This window comes from Zootoca vivipara, chromosome 7, assembly GCF_963506605.1.
Source record: "Zootoca vivipara chromosome 7, rZooViv1.1, whole genome shotgun sequence".
Taxonomy (NCBI): domain Eukaryota; kingdom Metazoa; phylum Chordata; class Lepidosauria; order Squamata; family Lacertidae; genus Zootoca; species Zootoca vivipara.
This window is the reverse complement of record NC_083282.1, coordinates 94,224,528-94,251,328: the sequence shown is the minus strand read 5'-3', so window position 1 is coordinate 94,251,328 and position 26,801 is coordinate 94,224,528. Positions and strand designations below refer to the sequence as shown.

Below are 26,801 nucleotides of genomic sequence, written 5' to 3'. Positions count from 1 at the left end.
GGGCTTTGGGGCCAGGGGAGGGGGGGGAGGACAGAAACCCAAGCATAAAATGGACCATCTCTGACTGTTCACATACATGGGATACTTCTGTGGCAGGGGAGGACCCATGTGGGTGGGTAGGAAGGAGGTGGAAAAGGGGTTTAAGTATGTACCTTTTTTTTTTTTGCTTTTTTGTATTTTGTAAAATTAATAAAAAGTATGTTCAAAAAAAAAAAAAAGGTGAGTGCTTTGGGGTTCTCCATGTTTCAGGATGTAGGCTTAGAGCTTCTCAGGGCCTTCTCGGTGGCTGCTCCCAGTCTGTTATTCAAAAGGCTGTTGGGAACTGACTCCTTTTAATGAAAGGGCGGGTGCAGTGCAATTTTCATGATAATGATCTGTATATATTTATGTATATAGTCTCAATTTTATCAATGATTAATTGTTATTTAATGATGTTTTTTCTGTGTTTTTAGTGGTTTGTATTTTTATCTGTATGCTGTCTTGAGTCCTCTCAGGGAAAAAGGTAGGGGTATAAAATAAATATATCATTGAAGCAGTAATAAGTAGCCCTGGGGTGTAGGGGGCGAAGCTCAAAAGTGGAGCCAGTTTTTCAGAGGATAGCTTTGTGCCCCAAGGACCTTACAATCTAAAAGCCCGCCCTGGCAGGTATGGAAAGGGATACCCAGAGGAGGAACATAGAATCATAGAGTCGGAAGAGACCACAAGGGCCATCCAGTCCAACCCCCTGCCAAGCAGGAAACACCATCAAAGCATTCTTGACATATGCCTGTCAAGCCTCTGCTTAAAGACCTCCAAAGAAGGAGACTCCACCACACTCCTTGGCAGCAAATTCCACTGCCGAACAGCTCTTACATGTCTTCCTAGGAGCTACTCACAGTGAGGCAAACAGTCAGCAGCAGATGAGAGAGAGAGTGTTCTGGGGTACAGAGGTAGTGCTCTGTCAAAAGCAATGGCAAGCTCAGGCTGGAGACCCCCGTATGGGAGGGCTCAGGTGCTGTTTGAGAGGCAGCCATCCTCAGACTGAGCCTTAAGTTGTAGCTGTTGGCTCTACCTGTGCGGAGATGATTCTCTTCATTGAAAGGAGCCTGGCGAGCTTTGAAGAGTTGTCATTTGCAGAGGAGTGGGAAGCCTGAGCTTCTCCCAGGACTGCTGAGCCCTCTGAGGAAGAGGTGGCTTGGAGGTGGGATAGCAGAACGGGCTTCTCTTGCACAAGAGCTCCTGGTTTCCTAGGGACAACTGGACAAACAGACCAACTCCCTCTCCCACTCATTCCCCGAAGGAGGGGCGACCGACCCCCAAGTCAGGAATGGGAAAGGCGACACCCAAGTCCACCTGGGGTTCAGGGGTGTTGCCTGTGGCCAACGGGCAGAGAAAGAAGAGCAAAGGACACGTTTCTGAGGGACCCAGGAGGAAACCAAGGAAGTGTTTCCCATGTGAAGGGGCTAAAAGAGATCCAGCAGCTCAGAAGAGAGCCAGGTCAGGTCAGGGAATCCAGCAACGTAAAAGGAGGGGCAGTAGCAAGGAGGATCCACTGTGCTGAAGGCTGCAGAGACATCCCTTAGCACTGGGTTTGGGAGACAGAGGGCGAGAAGCAGGATGGGGAGGTCAAAAAGCAGAATAAGACAAAGTTCAATGGTCACACTTCAGGAATTGGGAGGCAGGTTTTGACCTCTTCCTTTTTCTTCAACCCAGGAATACCTTTGGATGTCTCTCATCCCCAAGGAAGGATGCCCTCTGGAGCCCTGCATGAAAAACCAAGGGGTTGGAATTGTGTCTTACTATTCCCTCTAAATTTGGATCCAGCTCCTTCTGTTGCACCAACCATGCACTTGGGGGTGGGGGGCAGAAAATGCTGTTCCCAGCCTTGGAGTGACTAGTATTCCCCTAGTCAAGCAGCATGCAAGAAATGAAATTGCTTTAAACTTCTGAGTTGTGGCAAAAGGCCATGTGCACAGTCCATGTGTGGGACTTGTGTTTGTGTGTTTGCAAACCCCTTTGGAACAGATGGGAACCACATAAGGATTCCTCAACAGGCTTTGCACAGCTCCCATTCATTTCAAGGAAGCTTCCGTGAGAGAGCTTTCAAGTGGCTTGTTTCCTTTCCAGTCTTGTCTTTCAAGGATGGCTAGTAGGGTGGGTCATAAAAAACTTCTATACCTAAGTAATTAAGTATAAGGTGATGTTTTGACGCAACACATAATATGAGTGGTGTTTTATTGTTTATTGTTTACTTGTTTAGTACACCGTTTGCTTAATTGTTGCATATAATTTGTTCAAAACCATTGGTTTTTCATGTAAATTATCAACATGTTTTATCTTAAATAAATAAATATTGCAGAAAATAATAGTATGCAACTATTATTGCTCTACATAAAACCTGAAATTTACGTTTATTAGTTCACAATTTAACATACTGAGAATAAATGAGTCAAATTCCTATGTTTTCATCACTCGTAGTGAGGCAAAATTTCAATCTGTAGGAGCAGGGTCGAAATATTAACCGATTATTCCCAAATTTGACTATGTTTATACCATACGCCTGATATAAGATCGAGGGAGGAAACATTTTCCAAAAAAAGTTTTTTTATGACCCACCCTGATGGCTAGGCTCTGCCTCCAGTCACTGGAAACGGCAGGAGGGAAGAGGAGTCTTGTGCTCGAATCCTGCTCCCTGGTTTGGCCACTGTGGGAGCAGGATGCTGGACTAAATGGGCCATTGGTTTAATCCAGCTGTCTCTTCTGACCTTCTTCTGATGTCCTCTGTTGATGGATGAACTGAGCACAGGGTTGCTTTGATGGGTTTATGTCTCCCATTTCCTCCTGTATTCCAAGCAACATCCTGTGGATCGTGTCCAGCAAAATATACTGCTTCTCTGACTATCTTGCCTCCCCCTCACTTTCTTCCTTTGTGATGCATCAAGGACTTCCTACCCAAAATGTCAGCATTGCTATTTCCCCCTCATGAAGGTTGGCTGCAATAAAGTCCTCTTTCTGAATTAATAAGCCTTTTGCTTCCTCTGCATACTTATTTATTTGTATTCAACAGATTTATAAGCCCCTTCACGGCGTAGAGTTATTGAAGCTGTGCACAATAAAAGAGAAAATGAAGTAAACCAAGAAAAGAATCTGTAAACTCTAATAGCCAATTAGATCATACCTACAATTGCGCAGTTAAGATTATACAAAAGGATTGGGGAAGCCTCCTTAAACAAAAAAGTATTTAGTAAGTGCTCAAACATCAAGATGGTAGACGCCTGTCCAGTCTCTCCTTATAATGGTTCCAGAGGGCAGGGGCTGCAACACTAAAAGCCCAGTTTCAAGTGCAAGCAAAGCATGCCTCTGGGCCATATGGGACTCTCAGCGGCGCCCTATCTGAGGAGGGCAGTTTCTGGACACGGATTTCTGGGGTGAGGCAATGTTACTTCTCAGGCTACCAGTTTATCAAAATTTATCTCTGCCGATGCTATCATTCTGATGCTCCTACTGGCTCTGGGATCTTCACTGGTGTAAAACAACCTCCATTGCCCACCATGAGCATTTCTGAATCCATTGCTGAATCCAGATTTAATCTCAGTCGCATCTTTAGTCCCATCTCAGTGGAAATCAACATAAATACCTGTCGAACTGTTGTTTATCTGAACAGTCATTAGGGTTTACCAGTGTGGAAATTATTCCAAAAACAGGGAGGGGAGGGGCCCGTTTCGGGGAAGAACCCCCAGCCCCCACCCTGCTGCCTGGAAGACCAAGCAGCAGGCGCAGAAGAGAGGGCGACATTCTGGGTTGCGTCTGGGCTCGCCCCTCTTCTCTTTCAGCATCTCCATTAACCATAGCGAACGTCTGCGCCAAAGAGCAAGAAATCCTGGGGAGAGATCAGAAGGCAGAATTAGGAACAGAGGAAGCTGCCTTATACAGAGTCAGGCCTTTGGTCCCTCTAGCCCAGTGATGGCGAACCTATGACACACGTGTCAGACGTGACACGCAGAGCCCTCACTGCTGGCACACGCCCCATCGGCCCATTCACGCTGTTGTTGTTGTCCCCCCCCCCATTTGTTCTCCTGCTCCTCCTCACGCTACAGCTTGTCTCCCCTGTTAAAAACCGGATCCTTTTTTGTTGTTGCTGGTAGCCAGAGATTGGTTTTTTAACCCTTTCTGTGCTGTTTTTCTGGTGCTTTGGCAGACGATGATTGGGTGTAACAGCGTTCATTTTTTAACCTGTTCTGTGCTAGGGTTTTTTTGGTGCTTTGGCAGACTATGTCGGTGCTGTGTGTTAGTTCCAGCGAAGGTATTATTCGTCATTTATTTCTGTTCTCTCCCCCCCCCCAAAAGCGCAGCAGCTTTGGGGCACCCCCCCCAAAAGCAAAGCAACTTTTGCACCCCCCCCAAAAAAAACCTCCCAAACTTTGGTCAGCAGCTCCCCCCATAAAGCTCAACAACTCTGGGCACTTTGAGATAAATAAGGGGTTTTTGGTTTGGTTTGGTTAAATAATTAGTTTTTGGTTTATTAAATAGTTATATATTGCAATTATACATTTTTGTTATTTACACTATAAATATCGTGAAATTATGTTTTTTTTCTCGAAGTGACACACCACCTGAGTTATGCTCGGTTTTTTGGTGAATTTTGACACACCAAGCTCAAAAGGTTGCCCATCACTGCTCTAGCCAGTGCCGCCGGATTGCCCCCAAGATCGGGGGCTGCAGCGTGTGTGATTTCATGTGCACATTGTGTGACGTCACACATGTTTTCCTGACATCAAGCAGGCTGCCGGTGAAGCCTCCTGTGAAGTTGCTCTGGGCCCCCTCCATTTTGGGAGGGCTGGAAGCCTTTCAAACAAATAGTGAGGGGTCGGAAGACAGCTCTGCCCCCTAGAGTTGGCATGCTTGCCTCTAGCTTAGCAGTGTCTGCACTGACTGGCAGCAACGGCTCTCCATGATTTCAGGCAGGCAGGAGTCTCTCCCAGCCCTGCCTGGAGATGCCAGTGAGGATCGAACCTGCAACCTTCCGCTTGCAAGACAGACACCCTGCCCCTGAGCTATGGCCCTTGCAGCTGAGTCTTCCTCTGGCCGACAGCAGGATGACAAAATCCTGACACCCAAACACACAAACGGTGCATGAGGCCTACCTCCTGGGACATGGGCTCTGCAAACAGGGCTGTTTATTTAATGTTTCCTAAAAAAAATTACACTGCTTGAGTGTAAAACAACAACTTTCAAAGCGAAATAAAAAAAAACCTTCAGTAGCACCTTAAAGACCAACTAAGTGTTTTTTTTGGTATGAGCTTTCGTGTGCATGCACACTTCTTCAGATACACTTGAAACAGAAGAGTCAGACCCTTATGTATATACAGAGGGTGGTGGTATACTCTCTCAGTTGTTCTCAGTTTAAGAGATTCCTTAGTTGAATCTTAGTATGATTGCTTAGTTGTAATGCTAGTTTGCTGTTAATTCTCGGGTAGTTTAATGGGAGTTTTGTGGGAGTTTGTGGGAGGTTTGGAATGTGGGAGAATGCATTTATCTTTAGTTTAAAGTCTCTTTAAAGAACAATAGACTAAAACCAGTTATGAACTCACCTCAGACTTCTAAACATCTGGGTAGCCTTGTCTAAGCAAGAATGTTTTAAGCAGGTGCAAGAAAGAGTAAAGTAATGGAGCCTGCCTGGTGTCAAGAGGCAGGGAATTCCAAAGTAAAATCATTGAGTTCTTGCAAATGCGGAAGGGGTATTATGGGATGCCTGTTGGGCCAAGTGAGGGCCACCTCAATGTGGGCTTCACCTGCTCCCTCAGGGAGCTTTCCCCACAATTCATTTTAGCCTCAAAAATGCAGGGAGCTTCCCTGAGCACCCAGAGCTTCTTTGGCAACAGGGCTAATGCGTCGTCACCCACCTGGTGGAGCTGCAGCATAGCGCTGGAGAGCGCCACGTGATCCGGGAGAGGGAGGGGGAAGCCCTCGGCCAGTCGTGCTGGAAGATAAAATTTATGTTGTACTTACAAAAACATTGTAAAGAAGTTGACTCACTGGTAGTGTTTGATTAAACATTTACAATTAAAAAAACAAGCCTAAAAGTTAAGATGTAACAATGGGGAATGAATAAAGGGAAAGATGCAATTTGGAAAAAAATGGTACAAAAAAAACAAAACAAGAATACAACAATTTTTAATTAAAAGATTACAAAATTAAGGTAGAATAAGATGGGCAGGAGAAGCAAATATTTAAAGAACCAGAAGAAGAAGTTGAGGGAAGTCATGAGAGGAGGGAGGGGGAGGGGGGAGTGGTGCATGCTCTAGTTATCTCCCGCTTGGACTACTGCAATGCGCTCTACGTGGGGCTACCTGTGAAGGTGACCCGGAAACTGCAATTAATCCAGAATGCGGCAGCTAGACTGGTGATTGGGAGCAGCCGCCGAGACCACATAACACCGGTCTTGAAAGATCTACATTGGCTCCCAGTACGTTTCCGAGCACAGTTCAAAGTGTTGGTGCTGACCTTTAAAGCCCTAAACGGCCTCGGTCCAGTATACCTAAAGGAGCGTCTCCACCCCCATCGTTCTGCCCGGACACTGAGGTCCAGAGCCGAGGGCCTTCTGGCGGTTCCCTCGTTGCGAGAAGCCAAGTTGCAGGGAACCAGGCAGAGGGCCTTCTCGGTGGTGGCACCCGCCCTGTGGAACGCCCTCCCATCAGATGTCAAAGAGAAAAACAGGTACCAGATTCTTAGAAGACATCTGAAGGCAGCCCTGTTTAGGGAGGCTTTTAATGTTAAATAGATTGTTTTATTCTTCTGTTGAAAGCCGCCCAGAGTGTCTGGGAAAACCCAGCCAGATGGGCGGGGTATAAATGATATATTATTATTATTATTATTATTATTATTATTATTGCACTGCAGTTTCCCCCACTGCTCCTGGTTGTCCCCTCACTCTGAAGTGCTCTGTGAGTTCCCCAATGTTGTACTTGGGATGCTAGTCATTCCTCCCTTAGTAACTGAAAGTAGCTCTTTCCATGGGGTTGCAGGCCTAGCATTTTCTCAAAACGACACAGACAGATGCCCTCCCGGGAACCACCTGCAAGTCTGCTCTCCTCCTTGGAGATGCAACCAGAGGGGCCTTTGCTATATCCTGGGAGTCCATGTCAGAGGCCTGGTTCTGTTGGGATGGGGAATGAGGAACAAGCCTATAATGAAGCACGTGGTGCAACAATTAGACTAATATTTACCGTTCACTGCAGGCACGAGGGTGCTTGAAGCAATTAATTCCATTAATCGTTGCATTAATTGTACCTGGAAAGAGAGAGACAGAGACCATAAATGGGAAATCAAGATGAAAGGGCTCGTAGAATCACAGAATTGTAATGTTGGGTGGTCCCCCCCAAGGGTCATCTAGTCCAACCCCTGCAATGCAGGAATCTCAACTCACAGTCATTCATCCAATTTGAAACCACACTGGACCATGCTTAGCTTTACAAATGCACTAGCAGTTTTATTGCTGCACGGGGCAGTGGGGAGGAGGGTCAAGGACTCCTCTAATTCCCCTCCCTGATTCTGGCTTCATCCTGGATGTCTTACATCTGCCTTGGCCTGTACTTAAAGGGGTGTGTGAATCAAACTCCCAGTCAATTGGAAAGAACATTAAGCCCGTGGTTCATCTGGTCCAGTTCTCTCCATGGCCAACCAGAGGTCCTCGAGCACAAGACCTCTCTCCCTTTCTTTGGTTTCCAGCAACTTGTATTCAGAAGCATTAAGACTTCCAACTGTGGAAGCAGAGGAGAGCCTTCATCCCTAGTGGCCATTAATAGCCCTCTCCTCCTCTGCCCAGTAGACCTGAAGGAGCGTCTCCACCCCCATCGTTCCGCCCAGACACTGAGGTTCAGCTCCGAGGGCCTTCTGGCGGTTCCCTCACTGGGAGAAGTGAGGTTACAAGGAACCAGGAAGAGGGCCTTCTTGGTGGTGGCGCCCGCCCTGTGGAACACCCTCCCAGCAGATGCCAAGGAACTAAACAACTATCTGACTTTTAGAAGACATCTGAAGGCAACCCTGTTTGGGGAAGTTTTTAATGTTTGATGTTCTAGCATGTTTTTAATACTCTGTTGGGAGCCGCCCAGAGCAGCTGGTGAAACCCAGTCAGATGGGCAGGTTGTTGTTGATGTTTCCATGAATCTCAGGGTTGTGGGTTTGAGTCCCACGTTGGGCAAAAGATTCTTGCATTTCAGGAGGTTGGGCTAGATGATCCTCAGGGTCCCTTCCAACTCTACAATTCTATGATTCTATGATCTGTCTTGAACCTTCAAACAACCAGCTTCATTGAATACCCACAAGTTCTAGTGTCATGAGGAAGAGGTAGAACCTTTTCTCTGTTCATTTTCTCCATGCAGGGCATAATTTTATAAACGTCTATCATGTCAACTCTTTCTTGTCTTTTCTCTAAACTAGAAAGACCTCGACGCTTGCATGCCTCCCCCCCAGGGGGTTCCCCTCGATCATTCTGATGACCCTTTTCTGAATCTTTCCCATTTATTCGGTTTGCTAGTAGTTTTATCTTGGCCAGGGCAACCCAAAGCAACTTTGTGAGGTGAGGCGACCAGAAGTGTATGCAGGACTCGAAATAGGGTTGCACCATAGATTTGCAAAAACGGCATTATGCTATTGGCAGTCTTATCTTCAATCTCTTTCCTAATGATCTCTAGCATGGAATCTGCCTTTTTCACAGCTGCTGCACACTTGGCAGAACCACCAAGAGAATGACAAAGCAGGTGACACCTCGGGATGGGGCTGAAATTTGGGTCGGTTCACATTTTAGTGCCAACCCTATTCACCCCTCCTGAAATAATAAACAAACCGAAGCTCAGCTGGCCTTCAACATTCGGACTATTCCAAATTTTGCAGCGGTGTTCTCCAGGCAAGTAACGTCTACAAAGAAACCACATGCTCAGAGGTTTGCGTGTACTTGAGTAAAAATAAAATAGAAAAAAATGCATTACGTTTGAGAAAATTGAATGCCAATCATATGTATATTAGGAGTTACATGCAATGAGAAGTTGGTAAATCTTCACGAGGACGAATAAAATCAACGCCAAAAACTGATGTGTAAAAGGGGGGGATCTAAACTTAAGACTGCAAGAGTGAGAAGCCGAGATTGATGGGTTTGCCCACTGAGAGTGGCACCAAATATTTCAGAGAGGCAAGTATTGGCAACAACGGGCTCTGAGAAAAAGGCAAGGGAGCCTCTGGCCCACGGAGTGTGCAGGTTGAGAGCTTGAACCTCTAGCCGTGACCATGGAATCCTTGGGGGTCACTTAAGGTCACGGGATCAAGCAATTTAGGGAAGGAAAAAGATCTTACTGAGAAAGGCCCAACGTCCGAGTGCTTCAAAGACAGCTGCAACCTAAAAGAGGATACAGGGGGGAAAGAGAGCAATGGCGGGTTTATGCCTTATGAGGACAATATATTGTACCTTATTGACTTGCTGAGCTACGGTAAGTCAGTGGAACCAAGCCACTGGTCATGGCTGAGAATTCTTTTCTGCACTCATCTTTCTGCCTGCCCTTTGGGGCTCCCTTCGTGCAGGGGAACTCCCTGCCTCTTGAAATGCCTGCTAAAAACATTCTTCTGTAGACAAGCCTTCCAAGGGGCTTAGAAAGTTTGTACAGGTTTAAATCTACACCGTGGTTTTAACTTTCTGTATGTTTTAAGTGTTGGGTTTTTTAAAAAAATATTTTTATTGTTTTAACTTCTCTGTAAACTGCTTTGAGGGTTCCCCTCCCGCACAATCAAGTGGTATTCATATAAATTTTATGAAATAAATAAATATGCATTGCAGGGGGTTGGGCTAGATGACCCTCAGGGTCCCTTGCAACTCTGAAATTCTATGATTCTATGAAATAAAGTTGTTGTTTTTCCTGGATAATAGCCAAACAATGATATTTGAATTATAGAATCATAGAGTTGGAAGGGATCCCAGGGTCATCTAGTCCAGCCCCCTTACTTAAACAAAGATATGCTATGTCCACAGCATTCCCCTGATCCATCAAGCTTGTAACTCTATCAAAAGGGGAAATGAGATTCATCTGGCATGACTTGTGTTTAAGAATACCATCCTGGGTCTTAGTAATCACAGCATCCCTTTCCAAGTGCTCACAGTCTGACTGCTGAATTATCTGTTCTAGGACCTTTTGTGGTAGCTTCTAATCAAGCAAAAAACTTTTTTGGGGGGGGGTATTAAAATGGTAAAGCACAAATGTAGAGAATTGCTTTGTTATTTCTTACTTGCCAAGCTTCAGGGACCCAAAGATCTTGGTGGAGTTAACAGTAACTTTGGCTGAAATGGTGGTTGACTGAAATCAAAGAGAAGCAGGTTGAGCGTGCTTTGCAAACAGATTAAAAAAAGTTCACATCATGTGAAATCTATACATATGAAGATCTGGAATTCTTTTAATCATTGGGGAAATTTGCAAGAGAGAGAGAGAGGGAGAGAGAAGGGAAGAAAGGAAGGAAGGAAGGGGAGGAGGAGAAGAAAAGGAAGAAGAAGAAGAAGAAGAAGAAGAAGAAGAAGAAGAAGAAGAAGAAGAAGAAGAAGAAGAAGAAGAAGAAGAAGGAGGAGGAGGAGGAGGAGGAGGAGGAGGAGGAGGAGGAGGAGGAGGAGGAGGAGGAGGATCTCTTTGAGAAAACACATCTGTTTGCAAAACTGAGGGGAATATATAACATTCAGAAAGAAAAATATCTGGGAATAAGGAAGGGAAGAGGCAGAAATGAGCACCCACAATCGACAAAAACTTTGATGAAGCTGGAAGAGGAGGCTTAGGGCAATGGGCAGACTGGAAGGGGCACGAAATGCCCACCCTCCTGATCATGGGCAGCACCAAGACTCAAGGTGTGTCCTGAACTTACCGCACCAATCACAAAGAGCGAGGCCAAGGAAGCGTTGGGGAGAATGGCAAATGCTGTGATGTCGGCCACCGGGGACAGCGAAATGGCGTCAGGTGTGATGCTCAGAGATGGGGCAGAAGAAGGTGAGACTTGGAGCTTCATGAGCATGTTGGGGTACAGCTTTTCCAACTGGGTGTGGAGAGCAAAGGCAGCATGAGCATCTCAGTAGAGCCTGGCTGCTGGATCAGGCCCAAGCGGGCCCATCTTCTCCCATAACCAAACAGATGCCCCAGCCGCTCACCTGTGGAACAAAGGCCTTAAAGGATGTGGTGTTGAGGCGGATTTTAAACTCCTTCGGAACCTGCAGCAGGGGAGATGAGGCAAGTTGGGGATGGAGAGAGAGGACAATATACTATGACATGGAAAAGAACAGCCCCTCTAAACCTTCCTCTTGCTCTCCTGCTGGCTTTTAGCTGAAAACTCAGCCCAGAACCTCCTATCAAATTCAGGCTTCCATTGTGGGCCATCGGCAGGCTCCTATTGTCTTATTGGTAGAAAAACATGTTGGCAGCATTAAGGAGATGAGAAAAGCCTGCTGCATCGAGCCAATGGCCCATCTAGTTCCTCATCCTGATCTCACTATCAAGAGCCGCTGTAGAGGATTGCATCGTGATCCACCCCCTGGCAAAGCCAGCTCTGCAGACTTGGGCTCCCCCAGCCCTCCTTACCATGTCGTCCGTGATGAAGAAGTTCATCTCCCCTGCTCCGTAGTATACAAGGCCTGCGGTGTTGAAGAAGTAAGTGGAGATCCCGAAATAAAGCATGCGGTCGTGATCCACCGGGAAAGCGAGGGCTGGTGGTGTGAAGGGAGGAGCGGAGCGATGGGCGAGGGAGAAGAATTCACCCTGATGGGAGAAGAAATGCAAAAAAATGGGAAGTCATTCATAGGACAGTCAGAATTCTCCTTCTGTAGGGTTGGAAGGAACCTCCTGCTTCACCTGGTCCAACCCCCTGCAATGCAGGAATCACAGGTAAGTGTTTTAGGAAGAGAGGAAGGCAAGCAACAAGCAAGCATCTTGCCACCAGGAAGCTGCCCACAGCATAGGAGGCCTCTGGGAGGGAAAGCTGGCCGTGATCCATAAACCTTCCCCTCCTGGATCCCTCCCTCCCTCCCTCCTTTTCCCTACCTTCAGGTCCAAGTCTAGGGAATTCTGTGAAGCCACAGGAGGAGCAACCAGAGAGTAATCGATCCCAGACACCTTGTCAATTCTAGCTGTGACTAGGGAAAAAAAACAGGACAAATGGAGGAGCTGGGGCGAGATGAGGACAAAGCAGCGTCGGACAAAGGCGTCCATTTCAGTCTCTCATTTTCTCAATCTTGAATCCAGTTCTCTGCGTTTGCACATCAGATTATGGTTTTGGTTTTGTTTGTTGTAGCCCCAGAAAGAAAAAAACCCACCAGCGTTTTAGTGCCAATTTCTATAATACTCATAAGCAGAACCCTGCTGGATCGGTGTGTTGAAGCAAAGTAGTCAAGGTAACCCAAAAAAGAATTGGTAGTTGTTGTGAGGATGAGCTCAGATATGTTTCCTTGCTTTGATATATGCTAATGGGTTTGCTTTGATGCTGTGCTTATCTGTGGACCTTGGGATGCTGGGCTCTGGGCCCAGAGAGGGGACACCAGCCAGATGTGATGGGAGGTTCTGGGCAAACTGGGGTCTGCTGCTTTGTGCATAAAGGATGCCTAAATGTTTGCTTGGGTGCGGACAAGTCATGGCGACCTCTCACTGCTGCGGGGTCTGTCCCATGTCCGTAATGGCAGCAAGGCCCGGCAGGCTGACTTACTTTTTTCGTATGTAATAAATCACTAGAACTGATCACTCCGGTGTTTTTGAAATCCTTCTTGGGTTTACCTTCATCAAACCATTCCCATGAGCCCACCTTTGGGCTGGTGGATCGGGACAATCAGGCCAAGGGCCCATCTAATCCAGCATCCTGTTCTCAGAGGGACCCACTAGATTCCTCCACAGGAAACCAGCAAGCAGAAAGTGAGCATCAGAGCACTCATACACCTCCACCCCCCCCTCTTGCAACTGCTTTTCAGAAGCATGGCTGCCCTCTCCTCCTGCAGGAATTTGTCTAAAGGATGCAGAACTCCCTGCCTCTTGACGTCAGGCAGGGGCCTCTACAGTGGTACCTCGGTTTAAGTACACAATTGGTTCCGGAAGTCTGTACTTAACCTGAAGCGAACTTTCCCATTGAAAGTAATGGAAAGTGGATTAATCCGTTCCAGACGGGTCCACGGAGTACTTAAACTGAAAATACTCAAACCGAAGCGTACTTAAACCAAGGTATGACTGTACTCTTTTTGGCACCTCCTAAAAACACATTTCTTTAGACAAGCCTACCCAGATGTTTAGAAAGTTGATGTGAGTTTTAAACTGGTTTGAGTCTATTGCTATTTTTAACTTTTAACCATTTTAAATTATTGCTATTTTTTTTTAAAAAAAATTGCAAATTGCTTTGAGGTTTGTTTGCTTTTTGGCAATCAAACAGTGTATGAATTTTATGAAACGAAGAAGCCCACATTATGCCAAGGTATGCAGGGGCCCTGAAGCACCGTAGACAGCAGACTGAACAGACCTGCAGATCAGCTGGTCGCAGGCTTCCCTACTAGAATGAGCTGGATTGTATTTCTATTTACATTTAGAGTAGTTATCTCTAAAAAAATGTAATCTGCATCTGTACATATAAAAGATCACACGTGAGGTTTATGTAAGTCTTCATCCTCCTCTCTCCTCTAGAATCATAGAATCATATGCCTGTCAAGCCTCTGCTTAAAGACCTCCAAAGAAGGAGACTCCACCACACTCCTTGGTAGCAAATTCCACTGCCGAACAGCTCTTACTGCCAGGAAGTTCTTCCTAATGTTTGGCTCAGAAAGAAATCTCCCATCGCCCTGCTGACAACTTGTGTTACAGAATGAATATTAACCAAATATTAGCTGGGAGCATTTTGGTCTCCCAAATCCTCCAGATTGTGGGTTCTATTTAAGGCCAGAGACACTGGCGGCAAGCACAGAATCACAGAAAGTCGGGGTCTCCCTTCATAGAATCATAAAATAGTAGAGTTGGAAGGGGCCACGAGGGGAATCTAGTCGGACCCCGTGCAATACAGGAATAAAGCAGGCATTGCTTAGAAGGAGCTCCCCCCCTCCACCCCCAATGGGGTCCAGCTTGTCCCCAGCTTCCGCCATCATTGCTCTTACCTGGCAGAGTCTGCAGGAAAGGCTGCAGTTTGGAGCCAATGGAGCTTCTCACTTCGTCACAGACCTGGGGGGAAGAGAAGAAAGGCCCTAAGGACGACTTACTCCAGGCATCCCCAAACTTCGGCCCTCCAGATGTTTTGGACTACAATTCCCATCATCCCTGACCACTGGTCCTATTAGCTAGGGATCATGGGAATTGTAGGCCAAAACATCTGGAGGGCCGCAGTTTGGGGATGCCTGACTTACTCCTTGGCAGGAGCGCCATGTATCCATAGGCTCATTGCTTGGCTCTGAAACTAGGAGAACCTCCATTCCCAGGTGTGGTCTATCTTGGAGCACTGGTGCTAGATGGGGGGCACAAACAACTGTGAAGGGTGATCTCCATTGAGCCTCACTTGTGGGCACGTGGTTCCCAGTCTCACCCTTCCATTGTTTACCCACATCTGGCCCAGCGGTTTATCAATGCAGTTTTGGACAGTGCACACCAGAGGCATATTATGGGTAGGGTGGTCTTTTGCACTGCAGAGAGTTGGGCTTGAGGACCTTTGAGGAATCCCTTCCAACTCAACAATTGCTGCTGGGCCTTTTGGGATGGATACAGAAGGCTCTGCTTATGTTCCCATGAGAAGAAGAAGAAAAAACACTTCTCTATTCGCTACCAGCTCTACCATTCTATGATTCCACAAAGGCTCTGCTCCATAGGCCTTAGACACAAAATCATAGAATTGTAGAGCTGGAAGGGATCCCAAGAGTCATCTAGTCCAACCCTCTGCAATGCAGGACTCTAAACTAAAATCAGGTGTCTATGATGGGGCTGGACCAGGGGTCCCCAAACTAAGGCCCGGGGGCCGGATCCAGCCCAATCACCTCCTAAAACCAGCCCTCGGACGGTCCGGGAATCAGCATATTTTTACATGAGTAGAATGTGTCCTTTTATTTAAAATGCATCTCTGGGTTCTTTGCGGGGCATAGGAATTCGTTCATTCCCCCACCCCCACCCCCCAAAATATAGTCCGCCCCCCCACAAGAGGGACAGTGGACCGGCCCCCTGCTGAAAAAGTTTGCTGATCCCTGGGCTGGACTTTCCAGGGTCCTCCCTGCAGGGAGACTCGGTCGTTCCTTTCTCCACCCCTGGCCACAGCAGTTGGTGCCAGACGGCCATGTAGCAATTACTGAAAGTGCCTTGCCTACAAGGCTTGGCGCAGGGCTCCCCTCCTGCCCACTTTTGTGGAGAATAGGAGAGCCCGTTGTTTCCAAGGGCACGCTTGGCTAAATTAAGCTCGCAAAGGCCTGTGAAATCGAAGGAAGCTAATTCCTAACACCCAAGGCACAAAAAAACACCACGTCTTTTCAGCTCAAAGCGCATTTGAATGCTGAAGTCCTGGGTCTGTTTGTGGGGCTACTGAATTCAGAAGCAAGCAAAACCTTCCTTAAGAGGGAAGCGGTTCCTTCAAGTCCAAGTGAGTGCCACAGGTTTGCAATGCGACGTGTGGATTTTGCAGTGAACACGGGGTGTGCTTTGGAGCTTGAGCAGTGGATTCTGCACGCTCAGCCTTTCCTTCCAAGTATTTGCCTCCCCCCCCCACTCCACCATCCCCAGTGCACATGCAAGCCGTTGAGTCAGAAACAAGAGGAGGGCTAGAGAACCGGGCTAGGAGCAAGCCAGAACATGGACTGAGGGCCCAATAGCAGGAGAAGCACCATGTGTATCCTAACAGCAGCAATGTACTTCCAAAAGCTAGCTTGCTTCTAGGACGCCAATCTGAGCACTGCCGGGTGAACTCCTGCTTCTGGGCATGTGCAGAGTGCCATTCCCTTTTGCAGAGCAGCAGCAGCAGCCAGCTCCTGCAAAACCGGGCTTTTTAGAGGGAGCTACTTCTGGGCCGGAAGGCAGGGCTTAAAGGCTCACCCATGCAGGGGTCCCCCTCATTCGAGAAACTGCGGAAAGTGAGAAAGGAACTGGGAAAGAGCCCTTGGAAATCCTGTGAAGGCTTTACCTTGCCTTCCATGGTATTTCTGAACGACGACTCGATGTTCTTGTGGAAGAGGTTGTACAGCCAGCTGCGATGGGGAGAGAGGAATGTGAGGATCAATGTCAATTAGGCAAAATGCTTTTATTTCCTAAAGTGCTTACATTGCTTGCCCCCTTGAAGATTCCAGAAATTAAGAGCAGCTTTAGGTGTTCTGAAGAAGCAAGAGAGGAGGAAGTGCTTCCTGCACTGCAGGGGGCTGGACTAGATGGCTTTTGGGGGTCCCTTCCAGCTCTACAATTCTATGCTTGACTGGAGGTTGCAAAGGTTGTGGCTGCTGAATGCGCAGCGATCTTGCCAGTGGGGTTTGCAGGGGTGCTAAACAGATATGAAAGGCCACACGATACAACGACAGACACTATGCTGGTGTTAAGTTAGGGGCTGGTTCCTTTTCGGAGATGGATGAATGCAACGAGTTTTCAAAATGACAAATGGAAAAGGTGACCCCCCCGCCCTGAGCACAGGGTCACTTTGTTTGGGCATCGTATCCTGCCTTATGGCAGAGGGAAGGTAGCAAGGGGGGAGGCTTGTGTCGAGAGCAAGCAGGGCAGCCTTCCAGGTCAAGCTGCAGGACAACGGACAACCACCTACCTCAACCTGCCTGAAAAGTGCACTTTGACGTCGGAGATTTGAGCGGCGCAATCTGCTGTGCTCGCCGTCGGCCTCCCAGCAGCATCTGCCCCCAGCTTCAAACCTACAGAGATGGAGAGGCCCTCAACCTTCAGGTCAAATGAGCCGTGGTCCTTGCTATTTGGGAAGGCAACAGAAGAAAGAATTTGCAGCAGCGACAGGAACAACAACAAACCCTGCCCTTTCTATTTTTTGAAAAAGGTGCTTGGCTGTCCGTGGGGGGGGGGGGCAGGAGGTAAAACCAATGTCACGGAGAACCAGGTTGGTGCAGTGGTTAGAGTATTTGAACCCAGGAGACCAGGGTTCAAATCCTCACTCCGTGACCTTGAGCTGCCCAGTCAGTTTCTCTCAGTCTCGCCTACCTTGTAGGGATTAAATGAGGAGCAGGAGAACCAATTTAGGAAAGGGAGAATTTACATGAGTAGAATATGTGCTTTTATTTAAAACTAGCTGACCCAGCTTTGCTGTGGTTCTTTCCTGTGATCCCCTCCCCCTGTCACTATCCATGACATATCCTGCCCCTCCACCCCGGCTCATCCCTGTGTTTCCGTAGGATACCCTTCCCTCTGTTGTCCCTGGGGAGTGTTGGCCTCTCCTCCCTGTACCTCCATACCTTGGCCCCCACCCTCGAAAAGGAACTGTTAGGTTCTGGGTTCTATTTCCCAGCATGCACTTTTGTCTGAACCCTCTGTTGTTCCTGGGGAGTGTTGGCCCCTACCCCTGGTATCTTCCTACATTGGCCCCCATCCTTGGAGAAGGAGCTGTCAGTTTGTGGGTTCCATTTCCCAGTATTTACTTTTGACTGAGCCCTCTGTTGTCCCCTTCCCCCCTGAATCTCCATGCATTGGCCCCTGCGCACGCATCGTGAACATTTCTATATATTTAGATTAAGGATCGGGGGTGATGATGTGCCCTGGGACCCAGAGAACTACTTAAAGAATCCCAACCTGGGGAGGGGGGGGGGTTTCAGAAAGCAAGATTTGGTGAATTTGCCTTCCAATGTGAACTGAATCGGATTCCTCCCCACTGCCTCTAAGCGACCCCTGCGATTCACAAAGGTAAGAGGCAGCGATGGACTCACAACCAGCGCTTCTTCACCGACCACTCGCCCGTCAATTCAGCAAAGGCATTGGTGATGGAGACCTTGAGGCCCATCCCCGGGACCGGTGCTATAGCGGAGCTTGGCAACTGGAAACTGCGAACGTTCAAGCTGCAGGAGAAAAGGGAAGGAGGAGGTCATTGGTTTGGGGAAATCATCAATGCGATGGAGAGGGGGGATTCTCATGATTTGAACAAGGGGCTTGCTCTTGACAGCAGTAAATGTGAAAAGGATCTAGGGCTCTTAGTAGACCACAAGTTTCACATGAGTCAACAGTGTGATGCAGTAGCAAAAAATGTGAATGCAATTCTAGGCTGCGTCAACAGAAGCCTAGTGTCCAGATCAAGGGAAGTCATAGTCCCTCTCTATTCTGCCCTGATCAGACCACACCTGGAATACTGTGTCCAGTTCTGGGCCCCAAAATGTTGATAAGCTGGAAGGTGGGCAGAGGAGGGCAACCAAGATGGGGGTGGCAGATGGGGGAGAGTTTGCTTTTGTTCTTGTTTTTATTCTATATTGGGGGGGGGTTCTTATATTTTTATGTTGTGAACTTCCCTGAGAGCTATGGATGAAGTTTAGTATACAAATTTAATAAATACTAATCATAAAATCAAGGGTCTGGAAACCAAGCCTTATGAGGAATGGTTGAGGGAGTTGGATATATTTAGCCTGGAAAAGAGGATACTGAGAGGAGATATCTTTAAATATCTGAAGGGCTGTCCCATGGAAGATAATAATAATAATAATAATAATAATAATAATAATAATAATAATAATAATAATAATAATTTTTTATTTATACCCCGCCCATCTGGCCAGGTTCCCCCAGCCACTCTGGGCGGCTTCCAACAAAACATTAAAATACAGAAATCCATCAAACATTAAAAGCTTCCCTAAACAGGGCTGCCTTGAGATGCCTTCTAAAGGTCTGGTAATTGTTGTTCTCTTTGACCTCTGGTGGGAGGGCATTCCACAGGGTGGGTGCCACTACCGAGAATGGAGCAAGCTGGTTTTCTCCTGCTCTGGAGGGTAGGACCCGAACCAAGGTCTTCAAGTTACCAGAAAGGAGATTCTGACTATACATTCGGAAAAGCTTTCTGGCAGTAAGAGCAGTTGGACAGTGGAATGATCTCCCTCAGGAAGTTGTAGACCAGGGGTAGCCTTCTCAATCCAGCCTGTGGACGGTCCGGGAATCAGCGTGTTTTTACGTGAGTAGAATGTGTGCTTTTATTTAAAATGCATCTCTGGGTTATTTGTGGTGCATAGGAATTCGTTCACACACACACACCCCAAATATAGTCCAGCCCACCACATGGTCTGAGGGACGGTGGACTGGTCCACAGCTGGAAAAGGTTGCTGACCCCTGTTGTAGACTCTCCTTCCTTGGAGGTTGGATGACCACCTGTCATGGATGCTTTAGTTGAGATTCCTACCTTGCAGGGGGTTGGCCTAGATGACCCTTGGGGTTCCCTCCAACTCCACAGTACTGTGATTCAGTGGCCTTTGCTTTGGAACCCTAGATCTTAATGTGAGCACCAAAATGACCCTTTCTCCAAAGCAAAGAGGCTTCCAGAACGTCCAGGCCTGTGAGTCACACAATATGAGTTTGGCCCTGGTTGAGCAGGACGGCCAGCTTGGCCCCGCAACCATGGGGGCGCAGGGGAATGGGTGCCATGCAACATGCATGACCCTGGCACCAAAATTTGTGGGTGCCCGGTCCCTTCATGGGCACCCAGGACCCCAGGGAGTTGGCACCTATGTAGCTGGGTGATGTGCTGTTAAATGAGGCTGTGCAGGAGAAGCTGTGGTGGGCCCTGAGCTTTGTGGAGTGGCAAGGACTAAGCTCCCCTGCTCATTCTAAAATTATTAATCTACTTCTTCAAGTCTCTACCTGCCCCCCAAAAAGAAATTTTATCCCTCCCAACTTCATTTGAGTTGTCTCCACAAGACACCACAACTGCACCTGGCCTGGGGCAGAAACCATGTTCTCCAGAACCTATTCTTGTAGTCTCTTCCCTTCTGTGGTGGCCTCACCTGTAGAGTCTGTAGTCCACTTTTCCAATAACTTTAACTCTGAAGGATCCAGAGAAGTCGGGCAGAGTCAGCTGTGCCAGTTTCTGCTGCAAGGCTGCCACCCCCTCCTGGCGAGCTGAAGCAAAGGGGAGAAAAGGTTGGCGTCAGACTGTTTGCATCCTTCTTGAAGGAACCAATTTGCCTTTTTGTGCTCTCTCTCCCTACTCAGGAAAAAAGAAAGAAAGTCAAAAGCAATGGCTTTATTTAGTGTAAGAAAGCCAAACATCTCGGAGCGAGTGACAATAAAACAACACCGGTTTTACTGAGAACAGCTCTTTCAAACATTTGAAAAGGAAAATCAGCAGTAAACTAAAAACAGATTAAAACATACATCAGAAATTCTACATCCCTGGACAGGCTTATCTAAACCAAAACATTTTTATCACACACCAAATAGAGTGATAAAAGAGTACAGTACCAAAAGAGTATAGTAAAAGAGTACAGTGACGTCAAGAAGCAGGGAGTTCCAAAGGCTAGGTACTGCCACACGGAAATATTGCCTGCTTACAAATGTGGAATGGGGGTGATGTGGCACATTTAACTGCATGAGTTCCACGGATCGAAGCAGTCAGGTGGGCAGTGACCCAAGAAAGAAAGTGTGGCAGGCCTAAGGTGGACCCTGGACCCCCCCCTAGCTGTATCCACTCAGCCAGCAGTCAAATGGAGCCCCACGCCGCAAGCAGAAAACTCTCATTCCTGCAGGCAAATATCTTGCAGGACAAGCAGTGACCCGGGCAGACAGCCCACCCCCTCTTGCCGGCTGGGAGAGCAGAACAGGCAGGAATCAGGATGGTGCAAGGCAGCCCCTTCCTCCTTCTGTAGGTCTGCTCCCCGAAATAGAGAAAACAACAGATTTATTATTTCAAACCCACCTAACTTGCCACCTTTCACCAACCTGGTGCCTTCTTGATGTTTTAGATCGCAGCTCACAACAATAGAGGTGCCGTGGCAGCAGCCCCCGATAGCCCTCTTCTGCGTGAATTTGCCTAATCCTCTTTTAAAGCCGTCTAGGTTGGTGCCCGCTACTAACATGAGTCTGACCAAACTGCGGGAGGCAGTTACAGGTAGGTAGCCGTGTTGGTCTGACGTAGTCGAAACAAAAAATGGAAAAAAAATTCCTTCCAGTAGCACCTTAGAGACCAACTAAGTTTGTCATTGGTATGAGCTTTCGTGTGCATGCACACTTCTTCAGCTACGGGAGGCAGTGGATGACAGGAGTGCCTGGCGTGCTCTGGTCCATGGGGTCACGAAGAGTCGGACACGACTAAACGACTAAACAACAACAACAGGTTGGTGCCCATCACTGCCTCCTGTGGGAGGGAGTTCCGTAGATTAGCTAAGGAAGTGCTTTCATTTGACTGCCCCGAATCTTCCAACATTTCAACTCCATGGGATGTCCACGGGTTCTAGAGTTATGAGAGAGAGACACACAGAGAGAGAATCCTTTCTCTATCCGCTTTCTCTGTATCAGACATCATTGTATAAACTTCTATCAAGTCAACTCTTGCTTGCCTTCAGTTCAGAGAAAAGTCCCAAGCGCTGCAGCCTTTCCTCCCTTCCCTTGGTCTTGTTGTTGTTTAGTCGTTTAGTCGTGTCCGACTCTTCGTGACCCCATGGACCATAGCACAATATGGTCTACAATATCCATTTTGACACGAGGCGACTAGAGGCGAGGCGACTAGAAGTGTACACACTATTTATTTTATTGATTACGTTTCGATCCCACTTTTTTCCTTCCAGGCACTCAGAATGCAGCAGAAGGGCCTCCTCCTCCTCCCCCTCCCCGTTTTATCCTCAACAACAACCCTGCGAGGCAGGTTAGGCTGAGAGACTCCAGACCTCCAGGCCATAGCCTGGCTCTTCAACCATGACATGACACTGCAGGCTGTGGGGGGGTTAGGGTTGGGGGGGGGGAGAGGCACCCACCATAGTCCAGGCCTTTGTCCGTGATTCTGCCCACAAAGCCAGGTCCTGTGGCCCCGGAGAGAGCCCAGTAGTGAAGACAGAGCAGCAGAGAAGCCAGGAGGAGGTCGCTCGCCTTGTACATCCTTGCTGCAGCCCTGAACCCCCTCATATCCTTCTTCTGCCCAGGGACTCTGCAGCTACGAACCCCTTTGCATTTAGCTGAGAGAAAAACAGAAGTGAGAGTGAGCGGACAGAAGCAGGAAGCTATATTTGTATTTCCTCAGGAAGGTTTTTCCCCTGTTGCACAATCTGCAGCCAAGGTCAGGGTGGGGTTTGTGGATTTTGTGGGCTGGGCGTGCATGAAGGCTTTATCCGCCAGGGGTTGGATCAGACGCGGTCGCTGAGACTCAGGGCTGCATGCTCTGTGACTCACACGGCACGGGACGGATCCTGCATCATGTGGATGCTCTCGCTGTTTGGCTTGCGACGGGCATACCGGGCTCCAGGGCTTGGCTTCAAAAGCAGAGCTGTTCCTGGACCTCAAGAACATAAGAAGAGGGTCTGCTGGATCAGGCCAGTGGCCCATCTAGTGCAGCATCCTGTTCTCACAGTGGCCAACCAGGCACCAGCAGAAACTATGGTTTCCAGCAACTGGTGTTTGCAAACATTGCTGCCTTCCTTCAGCTTGGAGAACAGCCTTTTACCAAAGGTGTCATGGGCTTTGAAGACACTCGAACTCAGGACGCATGGGAGAAACGTGCTAAGAGGAAGGCACGCTTGGAAAATCCACACCGTGATCAACTCTCACTTGGAAACCAATGTCCCCACTGTGGAAGGACGTGTGGATCCAGAATTGGCCTCCACAGTCACTCACAGACTCATTGTTAAAACCGTGTTCATGGAAGACAATCTTAATCGGCTGAGTGATCGCCAAAGAAGAAGATCTTTTAAATCCATCCAAGCTGGAGGTGATTACTGCCTCCTGGTAGGGGAGATGCCTCCCCCCCAACCCTTACAAGGGCTCCTCATTCAGATGATCCATTTACATAGCATGTTTACAATTATCATTAATCTCCTACCTTTTCCCCGATCAGGACACAAGGCAGCTTACACAAATTGAAACGGCCTCAAATAAAATACTGAAGTAAAAGATCATCATTAAAGGATAATCAAACTCTAATAGAAATAAAACAATATAAAAAACCAAATCTATTGAAATACAGATAATAAAAACAGCACAGTGTTGTTTAAAAGTCCCTTCCTTTTAAAAAAGGACACCCCAATCAGTTCACAACGCCTGCTGGCTGGGCGGAAGGACATCAAAGGACACATTTTTTATAAACTTCATCTAAATATTTACTTGGATATTTGGATGGCATCTATTGGCCTTCAACGGAAGCTCAGGTGGATGAACTGATGTGGTTTTCCTTGTGTAGTTAAATGTGCTATCAAATGTGGCTTTTTCCTGCTGTTTTTTCCTTAATATATTTGCACTGGAAATTAAAAATGTCCTAACAAATAAAGCCAAGTCACAAGCAGAAAATACTTCCCCAAAACAAGTGGTTCACACCCTCACAAAGACCCCCCCCCCAAAAGCCGGGGTGAAAAGGTGGGTCTTTTAGCAACCTTCAGCACTGAAGTTGATGCAATTCTAGAGGCAAGGCATCCCATAGAGAGGGAGCCACAACTGAGAAGGCCCTGGAATGGGTCGATTTCCCCGTGAGAACTAGAGGAATCCCCTTCCTCAGATTTCAGCTGCTGTTTCAAAGACATTGATTTCTGAACCTCTTTCACCTCGGTCATTGCTGCAGAGCATCGCACTAAGACCTTCTGAAAGCAACTCCGCAGCTTCTGCTTTCCGTCATGTGGAAAAGGATTGCAAAACCTCCTTTTCTCTAAATAAATAAAAAAAATGAGAAGAACTCACAACTGGGGAAACCCAGACGGATGAGCGGGGTACAAATTAATAATAATATTAATAATAACAACAACAACAACAACATCACCACCTTTTACTGTACTTTTAATTCTTCTTTGGGGTTGAAAAGGCCAGAACTTGGTAGAGGAAGCGAAGCCTCTATTGAATTCCATGTACAGGAAAGCAACAGTCTAGCTGACGCACCTCCCTGACATGCATCCCCCCCCCCCCGCGCGCAATAATGCAATGGTTGCCCCACACCAGAGCAACACGGAGGCTGCAGATTTTACAATGTATTTCTCTTTCAAACACTTACGAGTCCACTCCCTTGTTAGCAAATGGGGGGGGTGTCTCTTTGCACACACTGATTTAGTGCAAATAGCAGCAACATTGTGGAAAGTACACCCAGAATGGATGGGGTGATTCAATTTTGTTTGTAGTTTAATGAGAAACCACCCAATTCACATTTTAAAAAATCAGTACAGTATGTGAAATATACTCAGAGTCGCGTAGTGATGATTTCATGATCTTTATTGCAGCTCGTAAAACAGTGAGAGAGTCCCATTCCACCCACCCCAAATACCTCAGGCTTTATATACATTATTTACACAATAGTTTCCTTCTGATTGGCTGATTCTGCTTCCCTCCTGGAGCATGATTGGGCTGCTCCTGCAGGCCAATCAGTTGTTGCGTTCTAATATCCTACCGGCCTAATAGGCTGATTAACTACCTTCTGGGGTCTGATTGGTCTTATCCTGCAGGCCAATAAGGTTGTTGCATTCTAGGATCCCACCTGCCTATTGTTCTAGGATGCAAGCTCAGTATATAACAGCATGCAAAACAAGGCAGCTATCCTTTGTAATGCAAACTTCACTGCCACCAGCCCAGAGCTGCTTCCCCAGCACCACCACTTTCCCCTCCACGGGAGGAGGAGGAGGAGGAAGAAGAGGAGGAGGTGTGCCACATTATTTGGCCTCCTCCACAATGGATTGTTCTCAACATTCAGGGGCAGCCCCCCCAAATATTTTACTGTGGGGCTAAAGGGACCTGGGCCCCTTAGAGTTGACTTGGCACCTATGCAGGGGGTTGGACTCCATGACCCTCATGGGCCGTTCCCAACTCTATAATTCTATTGCTCTAAGGTGGAATCTAGATACATATAAAAAAACCACTGTGAAAATGCTTTTTAAAAAGTTTTGAAAAATATATTGAATTTCCCATGAGCTCGCCATCGCCATCTAGTGTCACATTTGTATAATGCACTTAAAACCCACTTAAAACATTATACTTGCAGCTGTATAGTCCTAAGAGAGAGCATGAGTTTTCAAGACAGCCTCCCTACTTTTGTCCTTTCCACTCTTTCCCCCACACTCTGCAGTTTCCCTTTTTGCACAGCTACAAGCGTGCAGAGGTCCTGGGCCCAGTCTGGATCCTGGCAGAGCGACAGAGCTGTAGCCTGCCTGCCTGGGCTTCCGCTTCTCAGGATGAATCAAGTCTCCTCCGCCTTTCCCTGCCTGGGAGGAGGAGGATCTCCTTTCTCACGAAGAGCCCTTCTTGTCTCCAGAAGTGGGAAGAAAATTTTGGCACCGAGAAAGAGCGGCTGAGGGATGCAGAGATCATTAGCAGCTGTTTGGAAAGCGTGGGGCGGGGGGAGGCCCCATGCTTAGAAAAAACTGCCCAGCTCTGCCTTGTTGCAGACAGAAGGGATCAGATCCCAAAAAACAGATGATCTAATAGATCTGCTCCCCCTCCTTTTCTGCAAAAGCCACCCACCTCCTGTCCCTCTTTGCCCTGACAGCCCCGCTGGAGGCTGCTGTCTAAAAGTTTTGGCTATTTGCAGCTGGGATTTCTCAAACATCCTTGCACTGGGTCCTTCTGGACTGTTCCTCTTTAGGACGGGGGTGGGGGGTGGGGTGGGGTGGGGAGAGATTCAGTCACATTCCGGCAAATCCAGGTTGCACAATCAAAGTTAATCTGGAGGTTTTGCACAAGCCTGTTTTTCCAAAAGGTTGCATTTTTTTTTGTCCGATAAGGGAAGTGATGATGAGGAAACCCCTGGGTCGTGCCCGATAGCATTTGCTTGGCTCAATGTCATCTAGACTCTCCCTTCAAAAAATAATAATCAGGAATGAATGCTGAATAAGCAGGCTCTCTGAAAGCTCAGGGAGGGGAGATAAATTCCCCAGAAGCAAGAATGTTTATTCGGGGGCAGTGGTTCCCGAACCTTTCTGAGCCACTGCCCCTTCAGTTCTATAAGCCTCTCCGCAGCCCCCTACCCAACACTATAGAAACCATTGTTCAGAACAGCGGTTTGCACGACTCACTAAGGAAGATAAGAACACAAGAAAGTTCAAAACAGTAGCAGTTAATTGCACATTTATTCAAAATCCAATTATAAGTATTCAGTTTAATCAATTCAACAAAACGGATGAACTTGAGCCACTCCGCTCCGTTCTAGGAGTCCTTGGGGAGCGTGGGATGGCCAGGTGTGCCAAGCCCACAGCAACCAGCCTGCTGCTAGAATGGGGGGATCAGGAGCAGAGCTGTGGGGTGCAGAAAGGTTCCCCCCTTCCTTTGCTCTGGTTCTGATAGATATCCCCCCTCCCCATCTGAAGCTCCCAGTTTCTTATTTCTTTACCTGCATGGAAGAAGATGTGGGAAGAGAAAAGGAGCTTTGTGGGGGTGCTAATAGGCCACAGGGGAAATGATGAGGTCCTCCCCCCCCCCACCCGCTACTTTTCTGTTCCTGGCTGCAGGTTTTGAAGCTACTTTCCACTAGGAGATGGAGATGATAAGGGAGGAGGAGGAGGAGGAGGAAGAGGAGGAGGAGGAGGAGTTTCTTGTCAGGTCTTCTGCAACCTCTGGAATTTCTGTGAGGCACAGAAACCAGCTCAACTCTGAACAGGCACCTGGGGAAGCATTGCAGAATTGGGTGTTTGGGTCCTTTGAATAGCAATGGCAAAAATAAACATTTGGGGGGAGCTGCCGAGTCCCAGGGGAAGAGTCATTTGCACAGCTGTCAGCTCT

At 47.6% G+C, this 26,801-nt stretch overlaps 1 protein-coding gene across 1 annotated transcript; it reads right to left on the bottom strand.

The window, feature by feature from the left end:
- Positions 1-210: 210 nt before the first annotated feature.
- LOC118089326 (bactericidal permeability-increasing protein) lies at positions 211-22,136 on the bottom strand. The gene is made up of 15 exons (XM_035123894.2): positions 21,878-22,136; positions 19,913-20,027; positions 17,861-17,989; positions 16,741-16,896; positions 16,117-16,180; positions 14,120-14,183; positions 12,039-12,130; positions 11,580-11,756; positions 11,153-11,212; positions 10,873-11,040; positions 10,252-10,319; positions 9,328-9,370; positions 7,206-7,269; positions 5,883-5,959; positions 211-3,859 (listed from the first exon to the last, which is right to left on the bottom strand). Exons 1-15 carry the CDS (start codon positions 22,023-22,025, stop codon positions 3,821-3,823), a joined length of 1,464 nt encoding a protein of 487 aa, XP_034979785.1. The 5' UTR covers positions 22,026-22,136; the 3' UTR covers positions 211-3,820.
- Between the last annotated feature and the right edge of the window lie 4,665 nt (positions 22,137-26,801).

Bases quoted from the DNA above. Each gene is read 5' to 3' on its own strand.
- LOC118089326 (XM_035123894.2), bottom strand. From the start codon at position 22,025: ATGAGGGGGTTCAGGGCTGCAGCAAGGATGTACAAGGCGAGCGACCTC. The intron at 16,897-17,860 runs GTGAGTCCATCG...CTTCCCAAATAG, and splicing joins TCGGTGAAGAAGCGCTGGTT to CAAGGACCACGGCTCATTTG. The intron at 7,270-9,327 runs GTAAGATCTTTT...CTCTCTTTCCAG, and splicing joins CGGACGTTGGGCCTTTCTCA to GTACAATTAATGCAACGATT.